A 25,934-nucleotide genomic window follows, 5' to 3' on the forward strand; every position below is an offset into this window, starting at 1 on the left:
ATGATCTGTCCTCAAGAATTATAAGTTTAGCTTGGAGGTATGTTGAAAAGTTAATCTCACTTTCATTCTTGATTTGCCAACAAACATCTAAATTTTTCTATTTCCTACACTGAGAAAAGTGTAATGTACAATATTCCCCAAATCCCTAAAGACAACTTGCATCATTTTTGAGAAATTATTTGATTTGATAAGATTAGGGGCAAGCTAAAAAGTTTAAATATTAAATTCATAAGCAAGCACCAGTCCCTGAATAGGAAAAGTTTAATATAAAGAGCAAATAATCTTCTATTTGAGCTGCTCTTCGGAAACTGTACTGGGTACTTCTCAGGTGTGAATATGTGTACTTGTGTTAAAGTGAAGTGCAGCATTGCTCAAATGCTTATTCAACCATTACAACATGAATTAAAATGAGAACATGAGTGTAACTAAGTCATTAATGAGCTTGTTAATCAGTGTTTAACTAGTTCATACTTGTTGAAAAATGCAATAATTTTACATCTGGGGTCCATCAGCCCAGTTTGTGGGGAACCCACATTTCACACTGTTTTTTTTTCCCCTCACTAAATCTCATCTTGAAGTAAACATAAAACACCCATCAAGCTGATGGAACACAAAAGACAATAACAGCCACACAAAGTCTCACTTTATCTCTCCCCCGGCTCGCTGTCTCACACACACAAACACACACAGTGAGGTACAAAGAAAAGAAAAAAAAAACACAGAGCTGATAGTGATGGATGAGGAGAGCAGCTATGTGGGTGTGGCTGACATGAACCTAAAGACAGAAAAGCAAGAGGGAAAGCAAGAAAACAAGTGCAAAAGTTATGGGGATGAACTGGATTTGAAAATATTAAGAAAGACAGGCAGAGCTAAATAGCAATAACTAGACAAAAAAAGAATAAGAGACAGCAATAAGATTAAATGACAACATAAGAAATAGATATAGTTTCTGCCATTTGTTCCTTAAGCACAGTCTGAATGCAATTTGTATAACTATAGCTGAGCAACAGAGCTACTGGAGCCATCATGCTGCTAAGTGTTTGCTGCATGTGTTGCATTATATTTGGGGCTTGGAACCACTTATCCCACTTGTCAACAATCCACTGAAAAAAGAGCCAATAATTTTTGTTAGGTATGTGCATACTTAAGCTTGATAGTAGTTTTGGGGCTCTGGGGATTTGTCCAGTAACTGGTGTGTTGCTAGTTCAAAAACCCAGAAATTGCACAGCAGCTTCATTGTAACAGTAGCTTACACAGTGAGTATGAATGGCTGAATGAATGATGGTGGTGTAAAATGGTTTGGAGTCCTCTGACCTGATAAAGTGTTATACAAGTGCATGACATTTACCAAATTAATTTTACCCACCAAGCAATCGCTCGGTTCAAAATAGTTAAAGATGTCAATGAAGCAAACAGTTACAATGTCCAACTAACCAGATTTGCATCACTAAGTAGAACCAGAACAATTAATAAAAATGAATCTGTAGCTTCAAACAATTATTACTCCTGTTCATTATCTTTTTTTAGTTTAATGGCAGTATGTTCGTAATTTGCCTTTCTATTTTTTTCAAAGCAGATAAGTATTTTTAAAATGCATTTATGACAGCATTTTCACTTAAAACCACTGAGTGGACAATCGAAATGACAGTGTTTTTAACATTTCTCGTTAGAAAATGTTGCTTCCATGTGGTTTTTATTTTAAGTAATTATTTATACATAAACAAACTACATGTTTACCACAGCATTCTGCAATTGACTCATTTTCATTTCTTTTTATGTGCCAAATTACCAACAGCTTGGATAACTATATTTTGACTTCCCTTCAACCAGAGTTTGGGTATTGTTTGCTTGAAGTGATATTCAGGGCCAAACCATATGCAGTAGAGACAGTTTAAGTAATGAGACATTCTGTATGCTTGGAACTATGCTTAGACGCACTAAATTTAGACCAGGGAAGCTTTAATGGTCAAAAGATGGAATAAAAATGTTCCACTTCCACTCCCTGCATTGTTTTATGGTGCTGAAGAAATTTCAGGTTTTCTGAATTATAACACTGCCAAAAGCACTTGCCACTGAAAATTTACAGGCATAAAGTGCTTTTAAAAATCCAGGCAGGAGGGTGCTACAGTGGTTGGGTTGTGCTTGTGGGTGAAAGCACAACCCATCATGGAGACCTTAGTCACATGTTTGAGTCCCAGCCTCATGACCTTTGCTGCATCTCATCTCCCCCCTTTCATTTCTTATTTTCCTGTCTAACCACTCTCAAATAAAGGCCCCCTGAGCCAACAAAACCTTTTTTTTTTTAAATCCAGGTAGGATAAGAGTTTATTAACCTTTCACCCTACTCCAAATAGACGGCCTTTCTCAAATTTCCTAATGATTAGTAAATATAGATCTTTTTACCATGAATTCACAGTTGAGCTGGACACTTTGCTATTACTTATCTTTTTGGATGTCCTGGTTCCTGGGCTAGACAGGTAAAATCATCAAACTTCTTAGTGCTCTTGTGCAAGGTCTCTTCCTTTTTCATTTACTGTATTTACATCCTCCAAATGGGAAGTGCTAAACTACTATTGTTTGCCAAAGACTTGAATTAATACAAAAACGTTGTAATAAAATTCATGTCATTAAAGCAGCAATATTTAACTTTTATATCTAAAAAAAAATGCGATCTGGTGGCGTAGGGGGATAGCTCGACCCACGTTTGGAGGCCTTGAGTCCTCAACTCGGCAGTCGCGGGTTCGATTCCCGGACCTGCCGACATTTACCGCATGTCCTCTTCTTTCTCCTTCCCCCTCCTGTCAGCCTACTTTCATATAAGGGACACTAGAGCCCACAAAAGAGCCCCTGGAGGGGAGGAAAAAAAAGAAAAGAATGCAACCTATTCTGAAAGGACATTAACTAGTTAAACTATGACGCGACGCCTGCAAACTCAGTGATGAGAAGGCAGGGAGTTATCGAATGCCCTTTGGGCGCAGTTTGTCCCAAACGTTTTACAAACCAAGCCTTGAGAATGTCTGTATGAAATTAATTCAAATTTACCCACGAACACACACATGCAGTCTGTGATTCAGACTTTAATTACCTCTCATAGGAACATCAGATGGCAAACAGCTTTTAAACAGCCAGCTGGGAGAAAAGACAGATCCAAGAAGGGATGGTGGAATATTAACAAGAAAGAGATAACAAAAGCAACACAGAAAGTAGGAAAAGAGTGAAGAGAAGGGAAGGCAATGGGAAGGGATAAAGTAAAAATAAGTGGGCAAACTGAGGCAGAAGAAAAATTATTCAGTATGTAGGGCAAGAGACAGTGGAGGGAAGGTACAGATGGAGGGATCCTCCTTTCCTCCAGCAAAGCCCACCAAATGAACAGATGCCCAACAGAGAAAAGGGGAGAAAGATGTATTGTGACGCAAACAGAAGAGGCAATGAACTATTAGTGTGTTGGTGAGGCTGAGAGGGAGAAGGCGAGATATTTATAAAATGCGTTTCAATTACAACAACTCATGGCTGAGAGCAGACCTCACACAACAAGCAAATGTGTTTCCTTCTTGGCTACAACACTTAAAAGTAACAGGAAGCATTTCTGGTGTGAAAGAGGATATTATAGAAGGAGTGAGATCAGAGCATAGAACCACGGGCTATGTCTGGTTTCCTGCTGACAACCACTTTCAAGGTAATCCTTTACTGGTTCATCTATATGTATGCCAGATTTACAGTCATTAAGCGGGTGGAAGGGTGAGCAAAAAGACCTTTTCCAGAGTGAATGGCTGTAGTTCAAACGCACCTGCTTCGCTGGGATCTCTGACTGAATCCCCATCAGCATAACTGACCTCTGGGAAAGAGGAAAAAGAAATATTGTCCTTGTAAAGATTAGCAAAGTGTAACAATGTTGTAATTAGAAACATTTTCTGTATTTTAAACAGCAAACAAAGCCAGATGGTGAGGCACTTAACCATGGCAGGTGCATTCGAAGACAATCAACACTTGAATAGTTCGGGTTGAAAAAACTAGGTGGCTCTGCCTTTTATTAGCATTACTTCAGTCCTCATTAAACAGCATTCTCCTGATGTATTAATCTACATTTATATTTGGAAATGATGTAGTTTTCTTCTTAAAGAGACATATACAACGGTATTAAGAAAGGGATTTGTTGTATTTCTCCCTAGATGTTGTAAAAACCAAATGTTCCACTATGTATGAGTCATAACCTATACTTACTCGATGAATGCAACAAATAAATTTACTTATTTTTTGATCATAGTTACTGTTATGAGGTAATATCAGGTAAGAGCACTTCAGGTTTAATCCAGGCAAATTCATTTTGTGATCAAAGGAAATTTGCTTCTCAATTTTTAACTGTTTTTTGATTGTGCCCATTTAATTCCAGGTAAAAAGGATATAAATCTGCAGATTTCCATAACTGCATGCAGGCATAATAGTAAAATTTGTCCCCTGAAATCATTTGAGTGACACAGGAGTTTTAAATTTCCAGCAGCAGCTTGCTGTTTTGATTTTGATTCGCTTTTTTCAATCATTAAATGAGCTGCTGCAAGAGACAGGAGTCGCTAAGTGGCTGTGTGTCTGCAGTGCAGTTGAGTGAAGTTAAAACAATAGGCAGAGAAAGTCTAAAGTCTATTCTTAAACAGACTCCTGGATGTTGAATTTTTTATTGAACTTTTTTTAATAGGGACATACTTACATGCATCTTCTAAATGGAAAGCAGAATTACCAAAACAAGTAATTATTATACATAAAATCATCCAGAAAATACAGTTTAGAATCAAATAGTAAATTCCTTTAACCAAGTGAAGTTCATCATATTCAAATATTTATTAGGAATTTTCCATAGAAAACACAAATGCAATTTTATTCATGCAATATTTATAGACTTTTAAAAGCAAAGTCTACTCTTTTAGGTTCTAGCCTTTTAGATATATTATAAGTATTTGGGGATTGTGGTTGTACTAAATGTTTTAAGAATTTATTTTTTTAATTTAGCTACACATTTCTTTAATATTTTTTTACCCGGTAGAATCTGTTGAGATTAGATTTAAATAATTTTACCACCTAGCAAAGAATAGACCATTTACATGTTAAAATGCTAAAAGTGATATTCTGGATCTTATGACAATGAAAACCAAATGTTTGTTTTTGTTTGCAACCATCACAAAAGCATCTCAACCAATTGGTATCCTGTTATTGACATACAGTTATAACGTGGTAATATTGTTCATTTTAAAGATGTAGGGGAACATGAAGATGCTACTAAAGCAAAGACGCATTTTATAAAGAGAAAAACAGACAAAAAATTTTGTGCTCGTCAGGCTGCGTCATTGTTTTATTCAGATGTTTAGGAAATCAATCCATTTATTGGTCAATTTACTTAAGTTTTCTACCCCATAACCTGCTTAAATAGGCTCCAGTGTTCAAACTGGCCTTAGGCAAATATATCTTTAATTTCTCCAGGACAACAATACCAAAAGTGCTGAATAAAAGAAGACAGGCAGGAGGAATTGTTTGAAAAGGGTACACAAAGAAATAGTGAGACGGTGTTGTTGCAACAGAGTATAAATTGTAGATGGATGGAGAGGGGAGAGGTAGAACAGTGGAGTGATAGAGAGGTGGAGGTGGGAGTCCTTATCAGAAAAAAGCAGGCGCCTTTATCTCTTTGCCCTCCAGATGCACATACCTACCCACCCACCCACGCACACACAAAAACACGCACACATGAAGGGATGGTGGACCACTGGCGGCCCACTCAGATACACAACACACCCAAAGAACTTCTGCGAAGGTAGGAGCAGACACTTCCCTGCCAAAACACATATCATCAACAAACGCAATTGTGACTCCCTCCACTGCGCTTATGTGTCACCGTTACCTTCCCTTCCTGGGCAATAAACGCACACACTCCAACAGGTGAGGGACAGGCGCCATTTCTGCCCAGACATCCACGCCCGCCTCCCCTCCAGCTGCCACATAGATGAATGCCATTAGCATCCAATAAAATGTCAGTGGGGCATGCCCAAGTAACTCATCACGCACGTACACATGCATAAACATGGAGGGAGACACATTGTCAGAAATGTCAGAGGCCCATGCCCAGTAATGTATCTGATGGAGAGAGAAGGCAAATGTCAGCTGTTCTTCAAAATGGCAGCCAGCAGATGTGTGGCCAATGAGACAATGACTCTAAGACTGATACGGGCAGACACACTGACAGCAAATCAGTTTGAGCTGGCCTGATGCATATGTAGCATTACGCCATTACATCAATAAATTGCACCCATGATAAAACATCACTAAGATTCTCCCTTTCAGTGAGCACTGGTTATTTTATGTGAAAAGGTTTGATAAAACAGAGTGACTTACAGTGTTTTTCTTGATATAGGTATCTTAAAAATAAGACCAATGATGATGTTAATAAAGAGAGATCTAGATGAGGCTCTCTTAGGTCAGATCATACAGACAATCCACAACATGATAGAAGTAATAAATTCCCTTGACATAAATTACATGTACTCGGTGGAAGTGATAGAAAAGATTCATTCTTAAGCGACATTCAGACGCTGGCTAAATCTGATTTGATCCACAAATCCAATCTCTAAGACAGACTGTCCACACTGTTATTTTCAAATGATCAAATCATATTTGTGTGTTCATGCATCACCAACTTATCTGGATTGGTTGCTGTGGTAACTTCATAGGACACTGGCGAATGGTCTTGCAGGTGTTTTTCTAGCTTTCCTTTCTCAGAAGTCACATTGCTTTACAGTCTTTTTAAAGCTGTTCTTCCTGTATGAGATTCTACAGTGTTGCATTTTTCTTTTGTTTGGTTTTAGGTTTGATAATCATTCTGGCCATTTTTCAGGCAACAAAGTCACTAAAACCTCATCACTTCAAACCCCTCACTTGGTCTGAAACTGAAAGCGAGTAGCAAACCACAAAAACAGACACTTTCACAAGAAACCATATGTTTAGAAATACTCTATATGACTTCTGGTATGGGTAATAGCACATGATGTTCAGGATTATTAGATGGTTTATGGTGGCTGGCAGTGGTATTTAGTATAATTATAGTATTAAACTTCTTCACATGTTTTCATGTTGCCAAGAGAAATCTAAAAAAACAATTAGGAACCATTTGCACTGCGAGCCTCTCTACAGTCTTCATATCAGTAGGCTAACATTTGTGTTTTCAGTCTGATGTGCACCGTTTATATTTTTAATCACTTTTCTTCAACAATTGCCTTCTTCTTATCACTTTTTCTTAAAGGCCAGATTTGAAAATTACACAGCTAAATATTTTTGAGCTGTGGATCTCTGCAGGTCCTCAAAGCTTAACAGATTCTCTGATTAATGCAATGTTTGACCAGCCTGTTTAGATGGGTGGCCACGTCTCCGTAGATGTGCAGTTGTATAATATTGAACAGTACTCTGCAAGACGTTCAAAGTTTGGTATATTGTTTTATGTCGTAGGTCTGCTTTAACATTCTTCACAGCTACCTCCTGCCTGCTCTGTTCTCTGGTCTCCATGATTCTTTTTTTTTTCACAAATTTTCACCAACAGACCTCTAAAGGCGGATTTTAAAGTGAAACTAGATTATTCCATCACCAGTGTTTCTCATTCCTTGTCCTCAGAGACTACTGCTCTGCATATTTAAGGTGTTTTCCTTCTGTCACAAACCTGGCCTGAATAAATGGGTGATTAACAGGCTTCTGTAGCACTTGATGGGGTGCGAGAGCTAATGCTATCATTTGAATCAGATATGCTGGACCAAAGACGTCTAAAATATGCAGGGCAGTGGTCCCTATAGGGACCAGGATTAAGAAACCGTGCATTATACAATTGCACAGGATTTTATTTATGGTCACAGAAAATTGCATTCCACATATTCAGATTTTTTTAAATAATACATAAAAAAAACAAGGCACCCTTCTTTTTACGTCACCAAATGTGACAAAATGTAAATTGGTGGACTGAAAAGCCATATGTACTACTTAATGGATATAAATATGTCGACTGTGACTTTGGATATTTTACATGTAGATTGGAACATTTTCATATTTCAATTGCTACCTTATTACTCCTCAGTCTTCAGACTTGCATGCAGAGATGACAAATTCAGACAGTTTTTGTTATGAAAAAGCACAACAGAGAGAGACGGTTTTTCCTTGTTCTTCCAGACACATCTAAAAATACAACAGAAACTCAACTGGCATAAGCTAAAAATTGGAAGTCTGACAACAGCTTTGTCTGTCATCAGTCATCACTGAAAACCACATTTACACACAATTTGAAGATAATTTATATTGTTGATGAGGCTGGAATTCTAAGAAAGCTCTTCATTATAAATGAACTCATGAAAACTCCACAGCCATCTGTCAACAGAGGGGAAAACTTTTCTCCCATTCATCAGCCGGACGAACGGATGGATAGAGGGATGAAAGTTGTGTGATGCCCAGCCAAGCGTTTTTTCATCCGCCCTCCAACCCCCTACGCAGAAATCTCAGCAGCAGCCACTGGCAGCGCTTGCCCAAGGTCACCGGGACAAAGTCAGGGGTAGAGGAGAAACAGAGACAGCCAGTTTGTGTGAATGTGTGTGAGAACGTCTGACTGGAGAAAGAACATAGTTGTATTTGCAGCAGGTTGTGTGTTCATTCCACAATTTTTGCATTGGAGAAAAAGAAGTTTAAGAAAAGGGACAAAGGTGTATGTGTGTGTGGGGGCAAGGCACGGGGGATTTGTAATAATTTCTACAGCTCCTGTAGCTCGCAGTGTGTGTGTGCATTTATTTGTTTGGGAGTGTGGACTAAAGATGGCTGCTGACTGTGCCACAACTCAGCAGGCTGAGCAACATGACGATAACTAATCGCCTCTGAACCACTGCACTAATGAAGCAAACGCACACAAAAACCGACACTCAACAACTTGCACTTGTGGACTTGTACACACAGCTATCATGCAACCATGGTCCTTAAAAAAGATCTTTATTCTCCTACCTATGAGAATAGTCTGAGGGGCTTTGCAAAACACCAGCAAACACTCCAATTGTTAGTGCAGAAACACAAACACGGTCAGGTGATTCAAACTCAGGACACTTTACCTCAAACAAGCAGATGGCAGCTCTCACAAAACATTACGTACAATATCGATATCTGCAGCAGTCAGGGTGTGGGCTGGCAGCAGCAGGTGATCCATCAGAAACCCCGCCGTCAAGCAGAGGTCAAACCCATCAACCCCAGAGCTCGACTGCCAGCCCACTACACACTTTACCCTAAAAAAAAAAAAAAAAAAAACTAAAAAAACTTGCCCATGTCACAACATCGCGTGAGACATGCGAGCACAGGACACCGCACTGTTAGTTTCAATCTAACCTTGTGAATGACCACACTAAGAATTTGTATGGACTCTTTCACCAATTATTCAACTGAAAACTTCAATTATTTTATCTTGAATGGTCCAAATGTATGGTCCAGCTGTATTTTGGTATTAATAAATGGAATTCATGAATTCGACTCACTGACTCTTCTTTAACCTCATACATCGAGAACTCAGCAAGGAAAACAGATAATCCTCTACAGTACGTACATAACTAAGGGCTTTAAGGTGGCGTTAAATACCGACTGTACATTTCATACCTTATAATGCTAATCTTCATTTGTGGATGTTTGTTGTACAGACACTAAAATAAAAGTCATTTGAATGAATTTAAAAATTAGTATATGGGTTGATCAAATGTTTCTATTGGCAGATCCTAAAAGAATCATTATTCTTTCCAACATGTATTTATTGCAGCTTTGATGGTTTCATCTAAATATCTTCTGCTTTAATCTCAATCACTACTCTCAAATCATTCAACACTGAAAACTGACCTTCTTGCAGTTGAACAGCACCCGATCATTACTTTTCATCCTCCTTCATTCTCTTTTGTTTCTGTGCATCTCTAATTCCTCTTTTCCTCTTCAGTGCCTTCGGGTAAACATTTGTCAGTGTTACGCTAGTGTCTCAGGTAAAAAATATGCAGATTAACTTTAACTCCTTTGCATAACGAGCTCTTATTTGCCAGTCTAATTACAGCAGTATACCGAGGCCATCCCAGAGCTGCCCTCAGGTTTCATTAGTGGGGTTCGTTAAGAGGTTTGTTAACGGGCAGCTAATCGCTTCCTCCCTCTTCAACAAATAGTGGAGCCTGAAAGTCCTGAAAAGGCTCCCACTGCAGCAATGTTGGTTTAAAGAAGACACATAAATGCAGAGAGAGAGGCACACACACAGGAAAACACATCTCACACACATACAGGGAGATGAAACTTCCTACCAAACACAATCACATTACACACACACAGAGATGCTTTCAGAAGGTCAACAAGGCCTTAGCCATTGAAGACTGCAGGCCTGCAGTACCACACACAGTGTCTATTCATTCCTGGATGCCGAAAAATTATTGGAGAAAATCCAGACAAAAAGGAATTCAAGTTTATAAAATAAGCTTGATTTTGGCCAAATACGCATCGCTTTACATTTAGCAGCAATACTATGAGCAAAGCTCTGTTGAATAGCTTTTGTAATGCAGGATATTTTGGGTCAACAATGTTATCTCAGCTGCTTTGGGGTTTTTTTCCCCACACATAATAGTTTGGTAGACTTATGTGTCTACCATAATAGTAGTCACATAATCTACAATGTGTCAAGAACACATTTTCTGTTGGTGCAGTAATGTGTCAAGTGAAACAAACCCTTGGAGCATCACATTTACCCCCTCGCCTGTGGGGGCGCTGAACCATGAACCACTGAAGGATATCAAGACACTGAGTACAACTTCCTTTTTCACAAAATGGAAACAAAAATGTAGTCTCAGTTTTTAGCATTTGTGGGATTTTTCTTCTGTCTTTGACAAAAGACTGAAAGCTATTTCTCCAGTCAGACATGTTTTGGTTGTATTTATCCAGAATGCCTCGTGCTGTAATCCACTTCCTGCTTTTGGACCAGTCTTCAGTCTACTTAGCATTCACATATATATATATATATATATATATATATATATATATATATATATATATATATATATATACCGTAATTTCCGGACTATAAGTCGCAACTTTTGTCTCACGCTTTCGACCCTGCGGCTTATACAACGATGCGGCTTATTTATGAATATTTTCTAACGGCCAGTAGGGGCGCTGGAGGAGAAAAGGTAAGCGTGAGACAGCTGGAATATATCTGTAGAGGAAGACTAATGTAACATCGTGCTTTGTGCATGAATAAAATTAGCTTGAACAGACCCTCATCATGGAGAATGCAAGAAGAAATGCATATGATGCAGCTTTCAAGTTAAAAGCAATCGAGCTGGCCGATAACGAAGGAAAAAGAGCTGCTGCACGTAAACTGAAGACTTCCATGGTTTCAGTGCACAGGAGGAAGAGGATGACGGCTCTCCGTGACTTTTAACAGTATGTTATTTAAACCAACCCTGTTAGTGTTGTTTTGCTATATTGCTGCTGTTCAGAAAGAAAAGCTACGGCATATTAAACTTTAAAAACACTTTCTGTGTACCGTCTTTCTTTGTAAATATCTCATGTTTTAATGTAGGCACATGCGGCTTATAATCCGGTGCGCTCTATAGTCCGGAAATTATGGTGTATATATATATATATATATATATATAAAATTGCACCAGAGTTTACGTCAACCCACCAGAGATCAGAGTTTGTTTTTTGGCTCGCATCATTGATTACACATTCACACCTCCCCAAACGAACCAGACTATCTAGGCAAACAAATTAGAGTTTGATTAAGGCAGTCTAAACAGGGCTGGTGTGAATGCACACTTCAACATTCATGTAAAGATTTAGCTTTCTGTGCCAGTTTTCAGTTCCATCGATCAATCTATCAGTTTAACCTCTCACCTATCCTGCATTACCAACGAAAAGTCATGTTCCCACAAAATTCAGTGCATAGCTAATTTTCTTGTAAACTCTCAGTTTTATTACAGAATAAACTCTAATAGAAATGTCATCATTATGATGCACAAGAAAATATGCAAAATTTCTATGTGATGCTACCCTTGTCTTCAGTCATTTTCATGTTTTTGAGCTACATCAAAAAGCACGATGTATAACTATCATATTTTACCTCCTTTGTGAAACACAGACTGCATTGTAAGTCATAAAATGACATAAAATTACCCTTTTGTTTTCTTTAGTAATAAAAAAAAGGGAAGAGAAATTTAGCTGTTCTTCAATGCAAATGGTAAAAAACAGAAAGATTAAATGATTCTACTAAGAAAAATTTAAACAAAGGTCAGTGTAATTTAAGCAGGTCTTTAAATCAATTGCTCTGTTGAATCTTGCCACTACAACCTCTCTTTCCCTCTCTCTAGCTGACCTCTTAGCAGGCCTCAGGGACCGATGCCCAAAACCCGTACACTGTCTCTCTTTGACGGGCAGAGTGCAGCCGAGCTGAGCATGTTAAACATTATGTAGATGAGATCCTGATGCCACTTGGAGGTTTGTAAACAGTCAAAATCTCAGCTGTAATGCCAGGCTACAGCCTGAGAGCAATCCAGAATGAAATACAAAATCTCTTGTTGGTGCCCCAGCCTTTTTCCCCTCTCCAAATACTAGTCTCCTCCCATGCCTTTGTTTGCCAGATCTGTTTACCTTGTTCTCTTTCCTCCTTTGTGCTTTTTCCTTCTGAAACTTGTAATTTATTTTTCTGTTTTGCTCTTCCTCTCATCTCTGTCCAATTTTCCCTCCTACTCTGCCTCCGCTACCTGAAGTCTCATTTCCCACAGCTCCTTTTTTTCCTTCTCCCACCTCCATCACCGTAACTCCTATTCTACATTCCTTTGTCCCATTTTACTCCACAGTGCACAGATCATGGCCCAGGCCTGGCCTTTTAACATTTCCCCATGCTTCTCTCTTTTCATTCTCTCTACTTTGCACTCCCTCACTCTGCAGTTCATTTAATGTTTGCTGCACTTCTGAGTCAAGCAGTCCCTGAACTCAGACAAGAATAATATGCTAATTAAAAGCACCTGGATATGCAAAGAAGAAAAATTTCACCTAAAACATCTGTTGAATCATAATGGTTGCAACAGCTTTTAAGGCACTCAGTTGGTTAACAGTATTTGAAAATAATTACAAAATGCAAAACAAATGATGTAAACAATAGATTGATGGACCTTTTATGACAACATATATTAAATCAAATATTAAGTTCTATCACCAAAAAATGCTTAGTAGAACATATAGTCTTTAAATTTGGTCACTTCTGGAAAAGTATATGTTAGAATATTCTGAAAGTATCAGAAACTAAAAGTTGTGTTCAAAGGTCCAAACACTGAAATAACAAGAAATCTTGTTTTTTCTTCATACCATGCATTTTTGCAATGGTATGAAGATCATTGATAACTATACTATAGGTGTCTGTAAAAACTGAAAAATACATCAAGGCTTTGCAAAGTATAAAGGGTTTCTTATTAGGACTAAATATGTGTAGTTTTTTGCCATGAAGCCAAAATGTAAAAGCTCCGATCCCAAAGTCTCTTTTACTTTGTGACAAGGTGTTCTGTTGGAAGGCAAAAATCACTGTTACTGCCATTAGCTCAGCATTTCTTGGTACACGGGTCTCAAACTTCAGTATTTAAGGGCCTGTCCCGCAGCTTTTAGATGCATCCTTGGTCTAGAACACATAGGCACTCCCAGTAAGTTTAATTTAACACATTATTGGGAAAAACCTAAATATCAAGCAAGAAAAGCAAACAGTTGCTTGCTATTCTCCTAGTTCTATAGTTTAGTTTAGAATAATTCTACATACTACAACACATGGATTAAAGGAATGCCAGAACCATATTTAGCAAAAAAGAAGGGAATGTAAAATTCCACAATGTAACTAAATAAAGTCCCCTAATAGCTGTATTCTCAAACAGAGGGGTGTAAGAGCCAGGAAGATTTTATTGTTACCTTTATTCATGTTTAAAGGAGCCTGCAATCACAATTGGCAGTAGCACTCAAACTAATCAACAGCCTCCCTGTTCAACCCAGTAGAAAAAGTAGAAAAAATATTAAACTTTTTTCACAGCATTCCAATATTTTACCTATAGGTGTCACACACAACTCTGGTTTTAGACATATTTGATCCCACATCTTAGTCTCTGCCAGTTATGCTGCACATAATCATCCATGTTCTCTGCACGCTAAATGATTTCAAGTAGTCTCGCATTCAGACAAATAATACAGCTTTGGATCTTTCTTTTTCACAAGCACAAAAGTTAAAAGATAGGCTGGCTAATAGATTTCTGTATGATTGCAAAGAGCATGTCATGCTCCACCAACTCAATGCTCTTTGGCTTCATGTTTTTTTTTTTTCCCCTCCCCTCTGTCTGCATGTGGTTTCAGGTTTGAAATCAATTTGGCTTAGATGAAAGTTTTCAATTTCATTAGCTTGATCAAATCGAGCCCTGTTAACAGGCGGCGGTAATAGAAAATCATTTAGGCCGAGCAGCTCGCACACTCTCAAAGGGCTGGTTAAGAGGTGCTTAGAGAAGGAGAGATAGAAAGAGAAGAAAGACACAAAAAGAAAATACATGGGAAAAACATCTGTGAGGGGCATACGAAAATGATGTAGAAAAGGTGCAGGAAATGAATGAGGCTTTGAAATGAGAAGATGTCGAGAAAACAGCAGAAAAGACGAAATGATAAAGTGAAAAGTCAAGAACATTAGGATGTGTCAGAAAAGAAAGGGGGAAAAAATGGGTTTGTGAAAACCTGGTTACATGAATCACATTATGTTCATGCCAGCCAAAGAGCAAGCAGAGGAAGATGGCAGTGCAGGCAACATCATTGCCTCCCAAGTTCTCATCTCAAAAGTTCAGGTTTTTTCTGTACCTATTATTTATATGTGCCGTGTTTGTGGCTTCTCTTCCAAAGTGAAAAGTCATTCACGTTAGGTTGATCACTGACAGTAAACGGAGTTTGTGCTGATGACACAAACTCCACACGTTTGACAAAACAAATGCATCTAGGTTTGCACCGACAGGAATTATCAGAGTGCCAAAAATATCTCATCTTTTGACTAGACTTTGCCAACTCTCAATGAGAAACTGGGTTTAGAAAAAGAACTGTATGAAAAATATGCAAATTATTATTAGAGCACAACAATGTCAAGAAAACATTTAATTGGGATACTACTGCTGAAAATTGTAAACACGATATCAGTTTTGATTAACCATGTAACTGCCACTAGAAACTGTGTGGAAACATGTGGGTAGAATGGATTTTAAATTAATCCAACTTAAAACTCCAGACTGCAGAAATACAGAAAAAGCACAAGTCAGAATTTACAATCTGGTACATAGAGATATAATTCATTATAGTGGCACTGATGGCAGATTAAACGAGTTTTACCTCAGAAGAAGTTTGTAATAATGTATAGATCTTAAATAAATTTAAACCTACAAGATATGTTGGGAAAGAGAAAAATATATATATCATATGCTCCACAGCAGCAGTGCTCTATGCCTTTCAAATGGAAAATTTGTAAGTGACCGACAATCAGGGCAGTTATCACTGCTTTAATTTTTATCTTAGAATATCAAGGTGTAATATCTGTTGAAATGCTAAAAGTTTGTGCTTCCTTTAAAGATTTCCACTGAGGTTGCTGCATTTTATCAGCTTCTTTAATTGGAAACTTTGTAAAAACACTGATAATTAGCACGGATGGCTAGGTTTGTGTTATTTGTGAATACACACATAGAAGTTCTTCTCATGTAATCTTAAAGGTAACAGACAAAATGAACTACAGAGCTGGATGAACTGGAAGATGACTGAAATAAAGTACTAGTGACATAACAATTATAGCAATAACTTAAGTCTGCAGACAAAATCAAAATCATTATTGTTAGATTATGGTGTACTGCACAAGTGGAACTGCTTCGCTGACTTATTTGTAAACATGGTTTTTAATAATGTCAGTTATAAAATGCAAAATGCCAGCTAAAAAAAGAGTAAGAAGCATAAAGATGTTACTTTTTGCTTGTTACTCTTTTTTAGCTGGCATTGTTTTTATTATATTTTAAAATACATCTTCTAAACAAACATGAAATGTGGAAGATTGATTTACTAACCATATAATTTTGAATAAATCAAATCTTGTAAAATTCAATAAGAGAAATGAAGCCCCAATGGTAATCTATTGTTGCTTTCCTCTGAGGCACTGAGTTATAATGATAATGATCAGCCTGTCTCCCTTTTTCTCTCACAAACACACACATACACATGCACTGCAAGTGTGCAGCTAATCAACTAAGTGAAACTAATGCAGGGGGAAATGTGTTGCTGATTAGCTCAACCTTAAACTCCAAGACATGGCTTCCAGATCCACACTGGCCTTCACACACATGCACACTAGTGCACTCGCGCACCGGCATGTGCACAGAAAATTAGTCTGGCTATTCATGCTAATCTGAGGGAAAATGACTTGCTCATTAGCAAGACCCTTAAACCTCTCGACAGCGCTTTAAAAGCCACGTCGTCTCATGGTCAAAGAATATACCCAGATATGTAGCTCATACTGGCACACACACACAGGCTTGAGCAGAGGAATCTTTGAACTATTCAAAACTACTCAGTATCATAAAATGACTTTCAGAAACTGCAAATTCTATAAATAGCACAACATAAAAATGAGACTGGACTATGCTAATAAGTACAAAAAGTGCAGGGCTGAGTATGTGTGGAGCAGAGAGCAAGCACAAATGGATCATTTGGCCAGAGTTTCTTCTTAAAGTTCTGCTGAACTAAAATCTGGTCCTGCTCCTAACTCATTACTAATATTATAAATAGACTTTGTCAGTTTTAAATGTGCAAATGACCACTTTTGTGCCCGCTTTTAAAAACATGCAGGATAATACAGTAACTGTGCTCTCTTTAGAAGTCAGTGTCTACAGTGGATGCCAGGAGTAGAAATATTTGGTTATATCACTGTCACTGGCCTTGCTAAATCCAACTTGTTGCAGAACATAGAAGTGAGCTGATTAGCTCAACCTTAAACTCCAAGGTTGAGTACAAGGTATTAGCCACAATATGGCTAATATTTGGTCAATGTGGATTTATGCAGCCAAAACAAAATCAAAAGCAGCCAAAAACTTACCAAACAACTGATACTCCTTAAACTATCACAGCTACCACTAACTTTAGTTTATTTGATTGTGACTTCACCTCTTAATTGAGAAGTGGAATGTAGAAAAATAGTTTGTAAATCTTTTCAATAGATGAAGATCTAAAAAGCTGCGACGGACTGGCGACCTGTCCAGGGTGTACCCCGCCTCTCGCCCGGGACGCAGCTGGAGATAGGCACCAGCGACCCTCCCGACCCCATTAGGGACGAAGGGTGTTCAAAAAATGGATGGATGGATGAAAATGTCAGCTGTGTATCTGTATTAAGTGCACTCTAAATGTATGGCTTTTATGACTGAGGAAAACCATTGTAGAAAGAATAAAACAAGAATTCATCTTCTGGTGTAGAAGACGAAATCATGTGAAATGTAGTGCTCTTGTCTTTGTGACACCAAATAAAATGTGTGAAACCAAACGTGATATTTTTAGCCCTGCATGGTGGATAACCAGCAATCCATTTCGCCCAGAAAACATCACCCCCACTGTTAAACATGACAGGGAAAGACCAATGATTTTATTCTTTAACTCACATGAAGAGCGGTTCAGACTAAATGGGAAGATAGTTGATACGAAACAGAGCAGAAAGCCTGCTGGGGGATGCAAAAATGTTTGGAATGAAGCAACCAAAGTCACATTGGAATAAGAGATGTTCAAATCTCTGCTTTGTTGTTATAGTGAGGCTGGCCAAACGCTCAACTAGTTAAAATGTGTGGGCATCTCTTGCTCCACTTATACATATATTTCTGTTTCTTTCAGTTTATTGCTGCTTTGTGGATTTTTAATCATTCCCTTGGACTTTGTAATATTTGACCCAATGTGCAATGATTACAATGGAAGAGTCTTTTATTGATGAAGGCATTTGTTGCAACTGCTCTATTCCACTCACAGAAGCAGCTGATTGTGTCCCCCAAAGCCAAACTACTGCCTGGGATAAGACTTGAAATCCCCGCTGAGTTGGACAACAGGCTACACAGATGTAGGGCAGGACCAAAATGGAGAGTTTCTAAATGGAAGTTTAAAACCATTTCTTCCCTTGATTGTTATGGAAAATTTAAGATCCCTGGCATATACAAAGAGGATGAGAATGTAGGGCTAACAAGGACTCAGTGGGAATATTGCAAATGCAGCATTATGTCTTTCACAAAGACATGGCTGCAGGAAGATATGGCTGAATCCAAAGCCTCTCTTCTTCGGCTTTACGCAGCCCCACGGAGGAAGCGGCCAAACCAGCAGATACATACTGCCTGTTTTAGTTCTGACTTCTCAGCTTTGCTGCTATAAGCAGCGGTAGATGATTTGATTCTTGTAGGAAAGTTAAATATGATTTGATTCTTGTACCCCTTTTCATTATTATTTCTAGTACTCCTTTTTATTTTAGTTGTAGTAGGGGTTCTTATGTATTTTTAATTATGGAGTAGAGTGGTTATGTTTCTTTTTTTAAGATTTTAGAAAAATAGTGGCCTTTATGAAGCTGTAAATTGTCAGGAAACAAGCTGGAGAGTGGGGGCGGGGGAGAACATGCAACAAATGGTGCCAGACCAAGAATCGAACCCAAGAAAATGTGGAGTTCACCCTCTGCTCATGGTGCACATGCTCTACCAACTGACCCGCCAATGCTGCCAAAAGGTTTTGTATGGAAAAAAAAGAGAGAAAGATTTATAATTTTGGCCTAGTATAGTCACAGCAAATCCTTAAAGAATACAGAACAGAAGGCCTGAATATGCAAAATTACTTTTTATGGATACAAAGCATGAATATGCATTTTAAATATTGTTTCTATAGTTATGCAACAATTCATGTCCTTGGCATATGCAGATTTAAAATTTGGTTCAGCCAACCAAGAAGTTTGTTTGATAGGAAATGAGACAGGCATCAAACCCTTGTAATTCCTAACCAGCTTTTTTACCCTAGATCAGGGGTCTCAAACTCCGGTCCTCGAGGGCCGCAGTCCTGCAGTTTTTAGATGTGCCACAGGTACAAAACACTGGAATGAAATGGCTTAATTACCTCCACCTTGTGTAGATCAGTTCTCCAGAGCCTTAATTATTCTATTCAGGTGTGGTGCAGCAGAGGCACATCTAAAAGTTACAGGACTGCGGCCCTCGAGGACTGGAGTTTGAGACCCCTGCCCTAGATGTATTGAGATTGGAAAGCCTCCTTGCCATTACCCTAATCTTGACATCTTTATAAAAACAAAAAGTCTTCACGATTAAGCACGTTCTTATGGATAAGCTTGTATTTTTACAACAAACAGGATTTTTCCATCAGTAATGAGATTCACTGATGGAAGGAGGAGAGACTGAGTTTGTTCTCCTCTCTTTCTCTGAAAGATAACATTTTCCTTTCTTCCACAGTCTACAATCTCTTCACTCCTGTCACTTCCTGCTCCTCTGAGTGATGAAAGAAAGTACTGATTTGTTCCTTGCAATCTTCTGTTTTTAATTCTTCTATGCCTTGAGGCATATATTGGGGCTGTGATAGACTGCAGGCCTCTTCACAAGATACCACACCTCTCCCCCACTGATGGCTGGAGATAGAAACCACGCCAAACTCTTCATACAACACCAAGATTATGTAAATGTAGAAATTTTATTCTACTTTGCATTATAGACGCATCTCATACGTTAAAATTAGTCTCTGTCTCTTTAAGAACCTCGTACACTTTCTAATACTCCCCATTCAGCACGTCATCACAGCTAAGCTTCCTCTATGCCATCCTTGATGCCGTTTACAACCGTTATTGAGAGCATTGAAGCTTGTATATGAGCCCAACAGACATGCAGTTCCACTAAGAAAGATTTTAGGATTCCTAAGCAAACATAAATAAACAAATCAAAGCAACATTTCGGCTATGTATATGAATGATACAAAGCTCAAAAATTCTGATTCCAAGACAACTGAACAAAGAATTCTCAGGAACTTCATGTGGTTAGATATTTCGTATTAGCCTCACATAACCACATTTACTTAAAGAAGACTAAGTGGCATAATTAGTTCAAACCTTTAATTGTCAAATCATCTCCATTACAGTAAAAAACAATTTACATGTGGTCAATATCCAATGTCTCATGAGAGATAGCTTTTCCCTGGGTACAAAATTACCAAAACCGTTCGAGTGTGAAGGGACGAAATTACCATTGGGAGAGATTCTCCAGTTATATCCACATGCTTCATAACTCACTATTCAGTCAATAAAAAGGTTCAGAAATTAAAAATATTCAATTTATTTAAAAGTATAAGATTAGATTTAACTTCTACAAAATGTCCATAGATAGACTGGAACTCCTCACTGCTTGTTTTTTCAGAGAAGAGAACCCCTCCTGTCTTTGAATCTGTTTCAGTAAGCTGTGTGTGTGTGTGTGTGTGTGGTTGCATGCATGAGGTATACAAGTGTGGATGAATGACTCAGTCAGTGAATGAAACCAACAATGAGACACAAATAAAAGAGGTAAAAAAGAGCAACTTATAGAAAGGCCAGGGCAAAAGCTTGCCATTGTGTATGCATTTGTGTGAGTATCACTGATTTAACATCAGTAATTATTAATGCCCCGCAACGCATGAGTAATGTTGCAGTGAGCTGACATCTCCTACAAGTTAATAGTGTAGTGTGAAACACACTCAAGCAGACACATACACAACATAAATGGAGCTTTTTTTTCCCACCTGCGTTTGACACATGCAATACAAACTCTGCTGTATGGTATATCCAGGTACGCAAGAGGAAAGAAAGCAGCTCTTAAATACATTTACACAGAACATTTTCACAAAAGGTAAAGAAAAGCAACTTCAACAAGGGCAAAGCACTGAAATAAACTGCTAAACACTAGGGCAGTTTTTTTTAAAATTATCTAAGCACTAACGCACACGCTAGTGAAACTAGAGACCGAGACAGATGAGATCTCCTTCTAAAAGTATTTTAAATGGCCCCAGACAGCCAAGTAAAAATAAGTATTTTACTTTTACTTTTCTTAAGAGGAATGCCCTGGGCCCAAACAAATATTGCTTCGGTATTTAAGAGTGTGAGAACCACAGTAGGGAATGTTTTACTGTTGAAAACTATATTAACTCAACTCTCCCTTGTGGACAATTTCTAAATAAAACTGCAGGCCATATCATTTATTCTTACAAAATGAATAGGATATTTGCAGCATATTAGAAGAGGTTTTACTGATCTAAGGCCTAAACAGTGCCAGGTTATGACTATATAAAGAGTTACTGACAGATATTATTAACATAGCTGGGAGGACACAAAGAAATTAAAGTAATTCCATGCAAACAGCAGAAAATAATTAATAACCCTTGAAGCAAGCACCGCAATTTAAAGGATTCAATCAAAGCCTCACTTTGCAACACAGAAGGCTTAAACTGAATTTTGGTCAAATTTGACCTGTGGAGATTCTACGTGGATAAATATCCATGGAATACATTTTTTGCCAACTCTCTGTAAAATACATAAAGTCAGTAGAAAAAGTGGAACAATTACTCTCAATATATTATTTCATAGAGGGAAAATGTAATATTAAAAATATTTTTGGCTTTATTCTCTGGCAGCTCCGTAATTGTTTATTTGTTTAATATTTATTTCCTACTTTTTTAGTTGGATTTGAGTTTCCACCAACTTCCAATTGGGAATCTGTGACTTTCTTTGGGGTAAGGAGTATAACATGACACTGGTGTGTTTGTTTTAGCCACTGGCTGCTAAGCTGGATAAGACCCATATTTATCTTGCCACCAACGCACAGAAAGAAAGATGGAAAGGAGAAAAAGGCCAAAAGCTCACTGATGCAGAATTACAGCAAAAAGTGCCATCTTGGGGGTCACCAACAACATTAAACTTAAATTATAACCATCAGTTTGGAGAAAAACAAACAAAAAAAAAGTCAAACCATCACAAACGTAAACATGGAATTATGCAAAACTTCACTGGGACTTCAACTAATGCAATGTTCTTTAGTCAGATAAAAGTAAAATTCAGCTTTTCTGCAACATTCCAGGTGACTGGTGTGAAGCAAAGGTTCACACCATTAAGTGAGATGGAGGATCTGTAATTTTGCGTGCCAGTGTTTCTTCCAAAGGCATTAGGAAACTTGTAAGACTGAATTTGTGAGCTCTTTGAAATACCTGGTTAATCTAAATGAAAACCTACAAGGCTTCACTTGTACAGTAAAAAGGGTCATCTTAGGATCTTCTTTTGGTTAATTATCAAAAGCATAAAACCAGACCAATGTAGAATGAGTTCAAATAAATTGTTGAATTCCTTCAGTAAAGATATTATTCTCCTATTTATTTTAAGGCTTTACACATTTTTTAAATATATTTTTTGGACTTGATTAAATGGTAGGCGGCAGATAGAAAATAGGGAGGAGAGAAAAGGGAAACACATGCAGAAAATAGTCCAAGATTGGGTATTGAACCCAGGACAACTGTGTTAGTGGCTACTTTCTCTGCCACCCAGTGAGTCGCACATCTTTCCCATTGCCAGTGCAAATAAATATGGCCAACACTGAAATTTCTGGTGAGGTTAAAAGGCACTGATGCAAATTTTGATGCTATACCCAATCTGGTACAGTAATCACAACAGCTAGTGAACAAATTATATAACCAATATAATGGATTAGCATAAATGTGGCCAACAGTCACATCATCACTATCATTTATATAATCGATAGATAAACATTTTGACAAACGCTTGCTCCTACACTGCACTGCCTATTTCCCCAAAATTCTAACTTGGGGCTTCAGTCTCTAGCCGAGCACCTTACACAGCAACTTTTTTATGCTCCTTCCAAACTAAACTCCTGGTGGATCTGTGAGCCTGGTGAGCTTCGATAAAAACAATTTTTCTGTCCAACACTCCTAAAAATGGTTAACGGCATAATAAGGTAGTGTTTTTGTGATGAAGTGCTGAAAAGGGAGTGTTGAAAACAGTAGGAGCTTCAATTTCAAGGTGTCAAATTGCAAAGTCAAAATTGTTTAAGCTGTCTTTGATATGCACAGCATTTTTATAACAACTCAAGTTCGTATAGTTACTTGATTCTGCTATAAAATACCACTATGTGCCTGGAAAATACATAATATAGGCTATTTAACACCAAACTGTTCACTTCACAACAGGCACATTGTAGAAGCTTGGCTTTTGAACAAAACTCACAATGACATCTTGGAGAAGACATAGATGATGAAACAACAGAATGATGTAAATAGAATGAAACAGTCATATTGAAATACGGATGCCACTTAAGTTTGTGAGAGTGACAAATACCATCAGTTTTGGAGACACTGTAAAGCGCAATAAATTTTGTTGCAATGATGTGATGTTTATTACAAAATTTGACAAATTAGCATGACAGCCCTACAAATCACTTAAATGTGAGCACATCTCCACATTAAGAAGAGAAGCTGTCAAAGGGGAAAAGGAGGAAAGCAGGGAAATGTGGCTTATTTTTCTTTTTATAAACACTACATGATTATCTACTTGCAAACTCTAAACAAAAACACATTTGAATAATGAATACGGAATTTCACTGCAGGAATTTACAAAAACAAAACAAAAAACAAAACTAATTCTACTTTTGCACATTTGAGGCAATGTCAGAATCTATAGCTTGCATTAGTATTGCTCCAGATTAAAGCTTCTGAAGAAGTTTCTGAGGTGCATTTAAGTTGCTAACAGGTTAAACCTTGTGTCTGAGCCAAACTTTCATTCTAATAACCACCTTTAAAACATTAACTGTCAATTTGCTTAAAGTTTTCTATGCAGCCGATTGATTTATCTGCATATCTCGTATAATATGGTTGCAGTATTGTATCACAGTGATTTGTGGCAATAAAAAAAAATTGCTTTTAGTAGTTATTTAATATGCATTTAAACAAGTACTGAACTCAATAATTTGAAAATTACAGTGATACATGTTTTTTGTCATCTCTCAAACTAAAGGACTCTTTTTGCCTCAATCAACTCAAGGTTTGATATCTGGATTAAAGAAAAATAACTAAATGTTACAAAAAACATTAACTCTTGCACTGACCTGTCAACTTGAAAAATATGTAGCAAACTTAACATTTTCAGCACATAGGCCTTATCTAAATTTAACCTAAAGGAAGACAAGAGGCATATGCCAGTTTCAGATTCTCATAACATTTTATATAAACGTTTTACATTGTAATGCTTTTATCCAAAAATGAACAGCAAAATTAAAACATAGAAAACTATCCTTCACGTAAGCCAGCTGACTGACAGTGCACAGCAACAGGTGAGGGAGGGGAAACCACAGCATTATTTTAAGCCCCTTACAGTTTGTGAACACGCTAGAATAATTTTCTGACATCTCATAGAAAGGACTTTGAGTAGTGGAAACAATTGGATGCAACATTTTGACTGTTTAAAATCAGAACTTTTATAAACCTTGCCCTACCCTGAAACCACTAATTAATACATGTGCGATCACAAATCAGGCCTTGCTAGACAGTTTGATCAACCCCGAGAAACTTTCAGGCACTTTTAGGCATCGTTTTATATCTCAGTCTGGATCTCTTTTGATGTTTAAACTTTTAGTCACAATTTCACCACAATTAGACATAAAGCAACTAAAAAGTACTCTGAAAAGCTGCCTGGCACGTTCTGTGATGTCAAAATTGAAGCTTTTCTGGAAGATTCTATCACGATTCAATCAAGATTTACAACAATGCAAACTGTTATTCTGCATGCAACAAATCATACTTAAAGTGAATTTGACTGCTTTCAGAGAAAAGTCTGACTGGAAGCTTTAGCAGTGTTTGGTATTCATTATACCAGTAAAGCTACTGTGAACTGGTGTCCAATGAAAGCTGCTTGACCAGAGCCAAGATGTAAGGGAACTTTCCATGAGCATGTGGGTGAGAGAAAGACACCAAGGCAGAACAAGAAAAGAGCAATGCAACTTTACTTGCCACCAAGGGAGCGACTAAACAGCAGTCAGAAAGCTGTATTCACTGTGATACAAAAAGGTACAGACAGTCCCTGCACGCAGGGAGAACACTTAAGTATTTCATCATACGCGGAGAACACAAGAGAGCAGAAAGGTCACCGGGGGAGAGGAGAAGCTGAGAAAATGTTTGGACGATTTCAGCGTTTGGTTACTCAGATGTGTTTCTGCCGGCCACAGCTGTTTTCAGGCGCGACGTTCACTGGCCGTCAGAGTGCACGGAGACCACCGCGCTCCGGAGCGCACAACGCAGCCTCTGTTAACTGCTCAGTGGGCCGTGACTGATCCGAGCTGATTAAAGCCACGCACACTAACACTCGCACAAAGGAAGAAGGAAAAAAAAAACACTCGCGGGACTATGATACTGATGCCGAAGGACCGTCTTTTGGACTGCAAACGGAGGCGTGCGAACCCACTCAGAGAGCTTTAAATCAGCCAGCGCGCTTTACACTTTATTATCTATTGATTGCGCTTATTACAGCGGGGGGTGGTGCAAGTCGACTGGTATTTAAAATATCCCAGGATACTTATTTTTGGTTCCGCTTCTTTGATCAAAGAGATTCCTTTTGCGTCCCTGAGCTCATTGAAGGAAGAAACATTAAACTGTTGATCTGATTTAAATGAAAGGAAAATGTGTATTGAATTTACAAAGCCAAATTATCCCGACTTGGGTTCACTTTTATGTCTGATTCTTCTCATCTTCCACAGAGAAGAAAGGTGAAAAGGACCGCAGACCTCTGCTTTAAAGCGCTCACAACCATTTAAAATACATCATGCAATAAACTGCGT

The 25,934-nt window shown here is 38.0% G+C and overlaps 1 protein-coding gene across 4 annotated transcripts in view; it reads right to left on the reverse strand.

Moving 5' to 3' along the window:
- si:dkey-215k6.1 (transmembrane protein 132C) overlaps positions 1 to 25,934 on the reverse strand; it is a 249,561-nt gene that overhangs the window by 195,831 nt on the left and 27,796 nt on the right. Inside the window, exon 3 of one of the 4 annotated variants that reach the window (XM_044112800.1) lies at positions 3,788 to 3,835. The exons of the other annotated variants lie outside the window; for them this stretch is intronic. Coding sequence (XP_043968735.1) covers positions 3,788 to 3,835 — 48 coding nt within the window. The remainder of the gene's footprint in view (positions 1 to 3,787; positions 3,836 to 25,934) is intronic. 4 annotated transcript variants of the gene reach the window in all.

This window comes from Gambusia affinis, linkage group LG03, assembly GCF_019740435.1.
Source record: "Gambusia affinis linkage group LG03, SWU_Gaff_1.0, whole genome shotgun sequence".
Lineage (NCBI taxonomy): Eukaryota > Metazoa > Chordata > Actinopteri > Cyprinodontiformes > Poeciliidae > Gambusia > Gambusia affinis.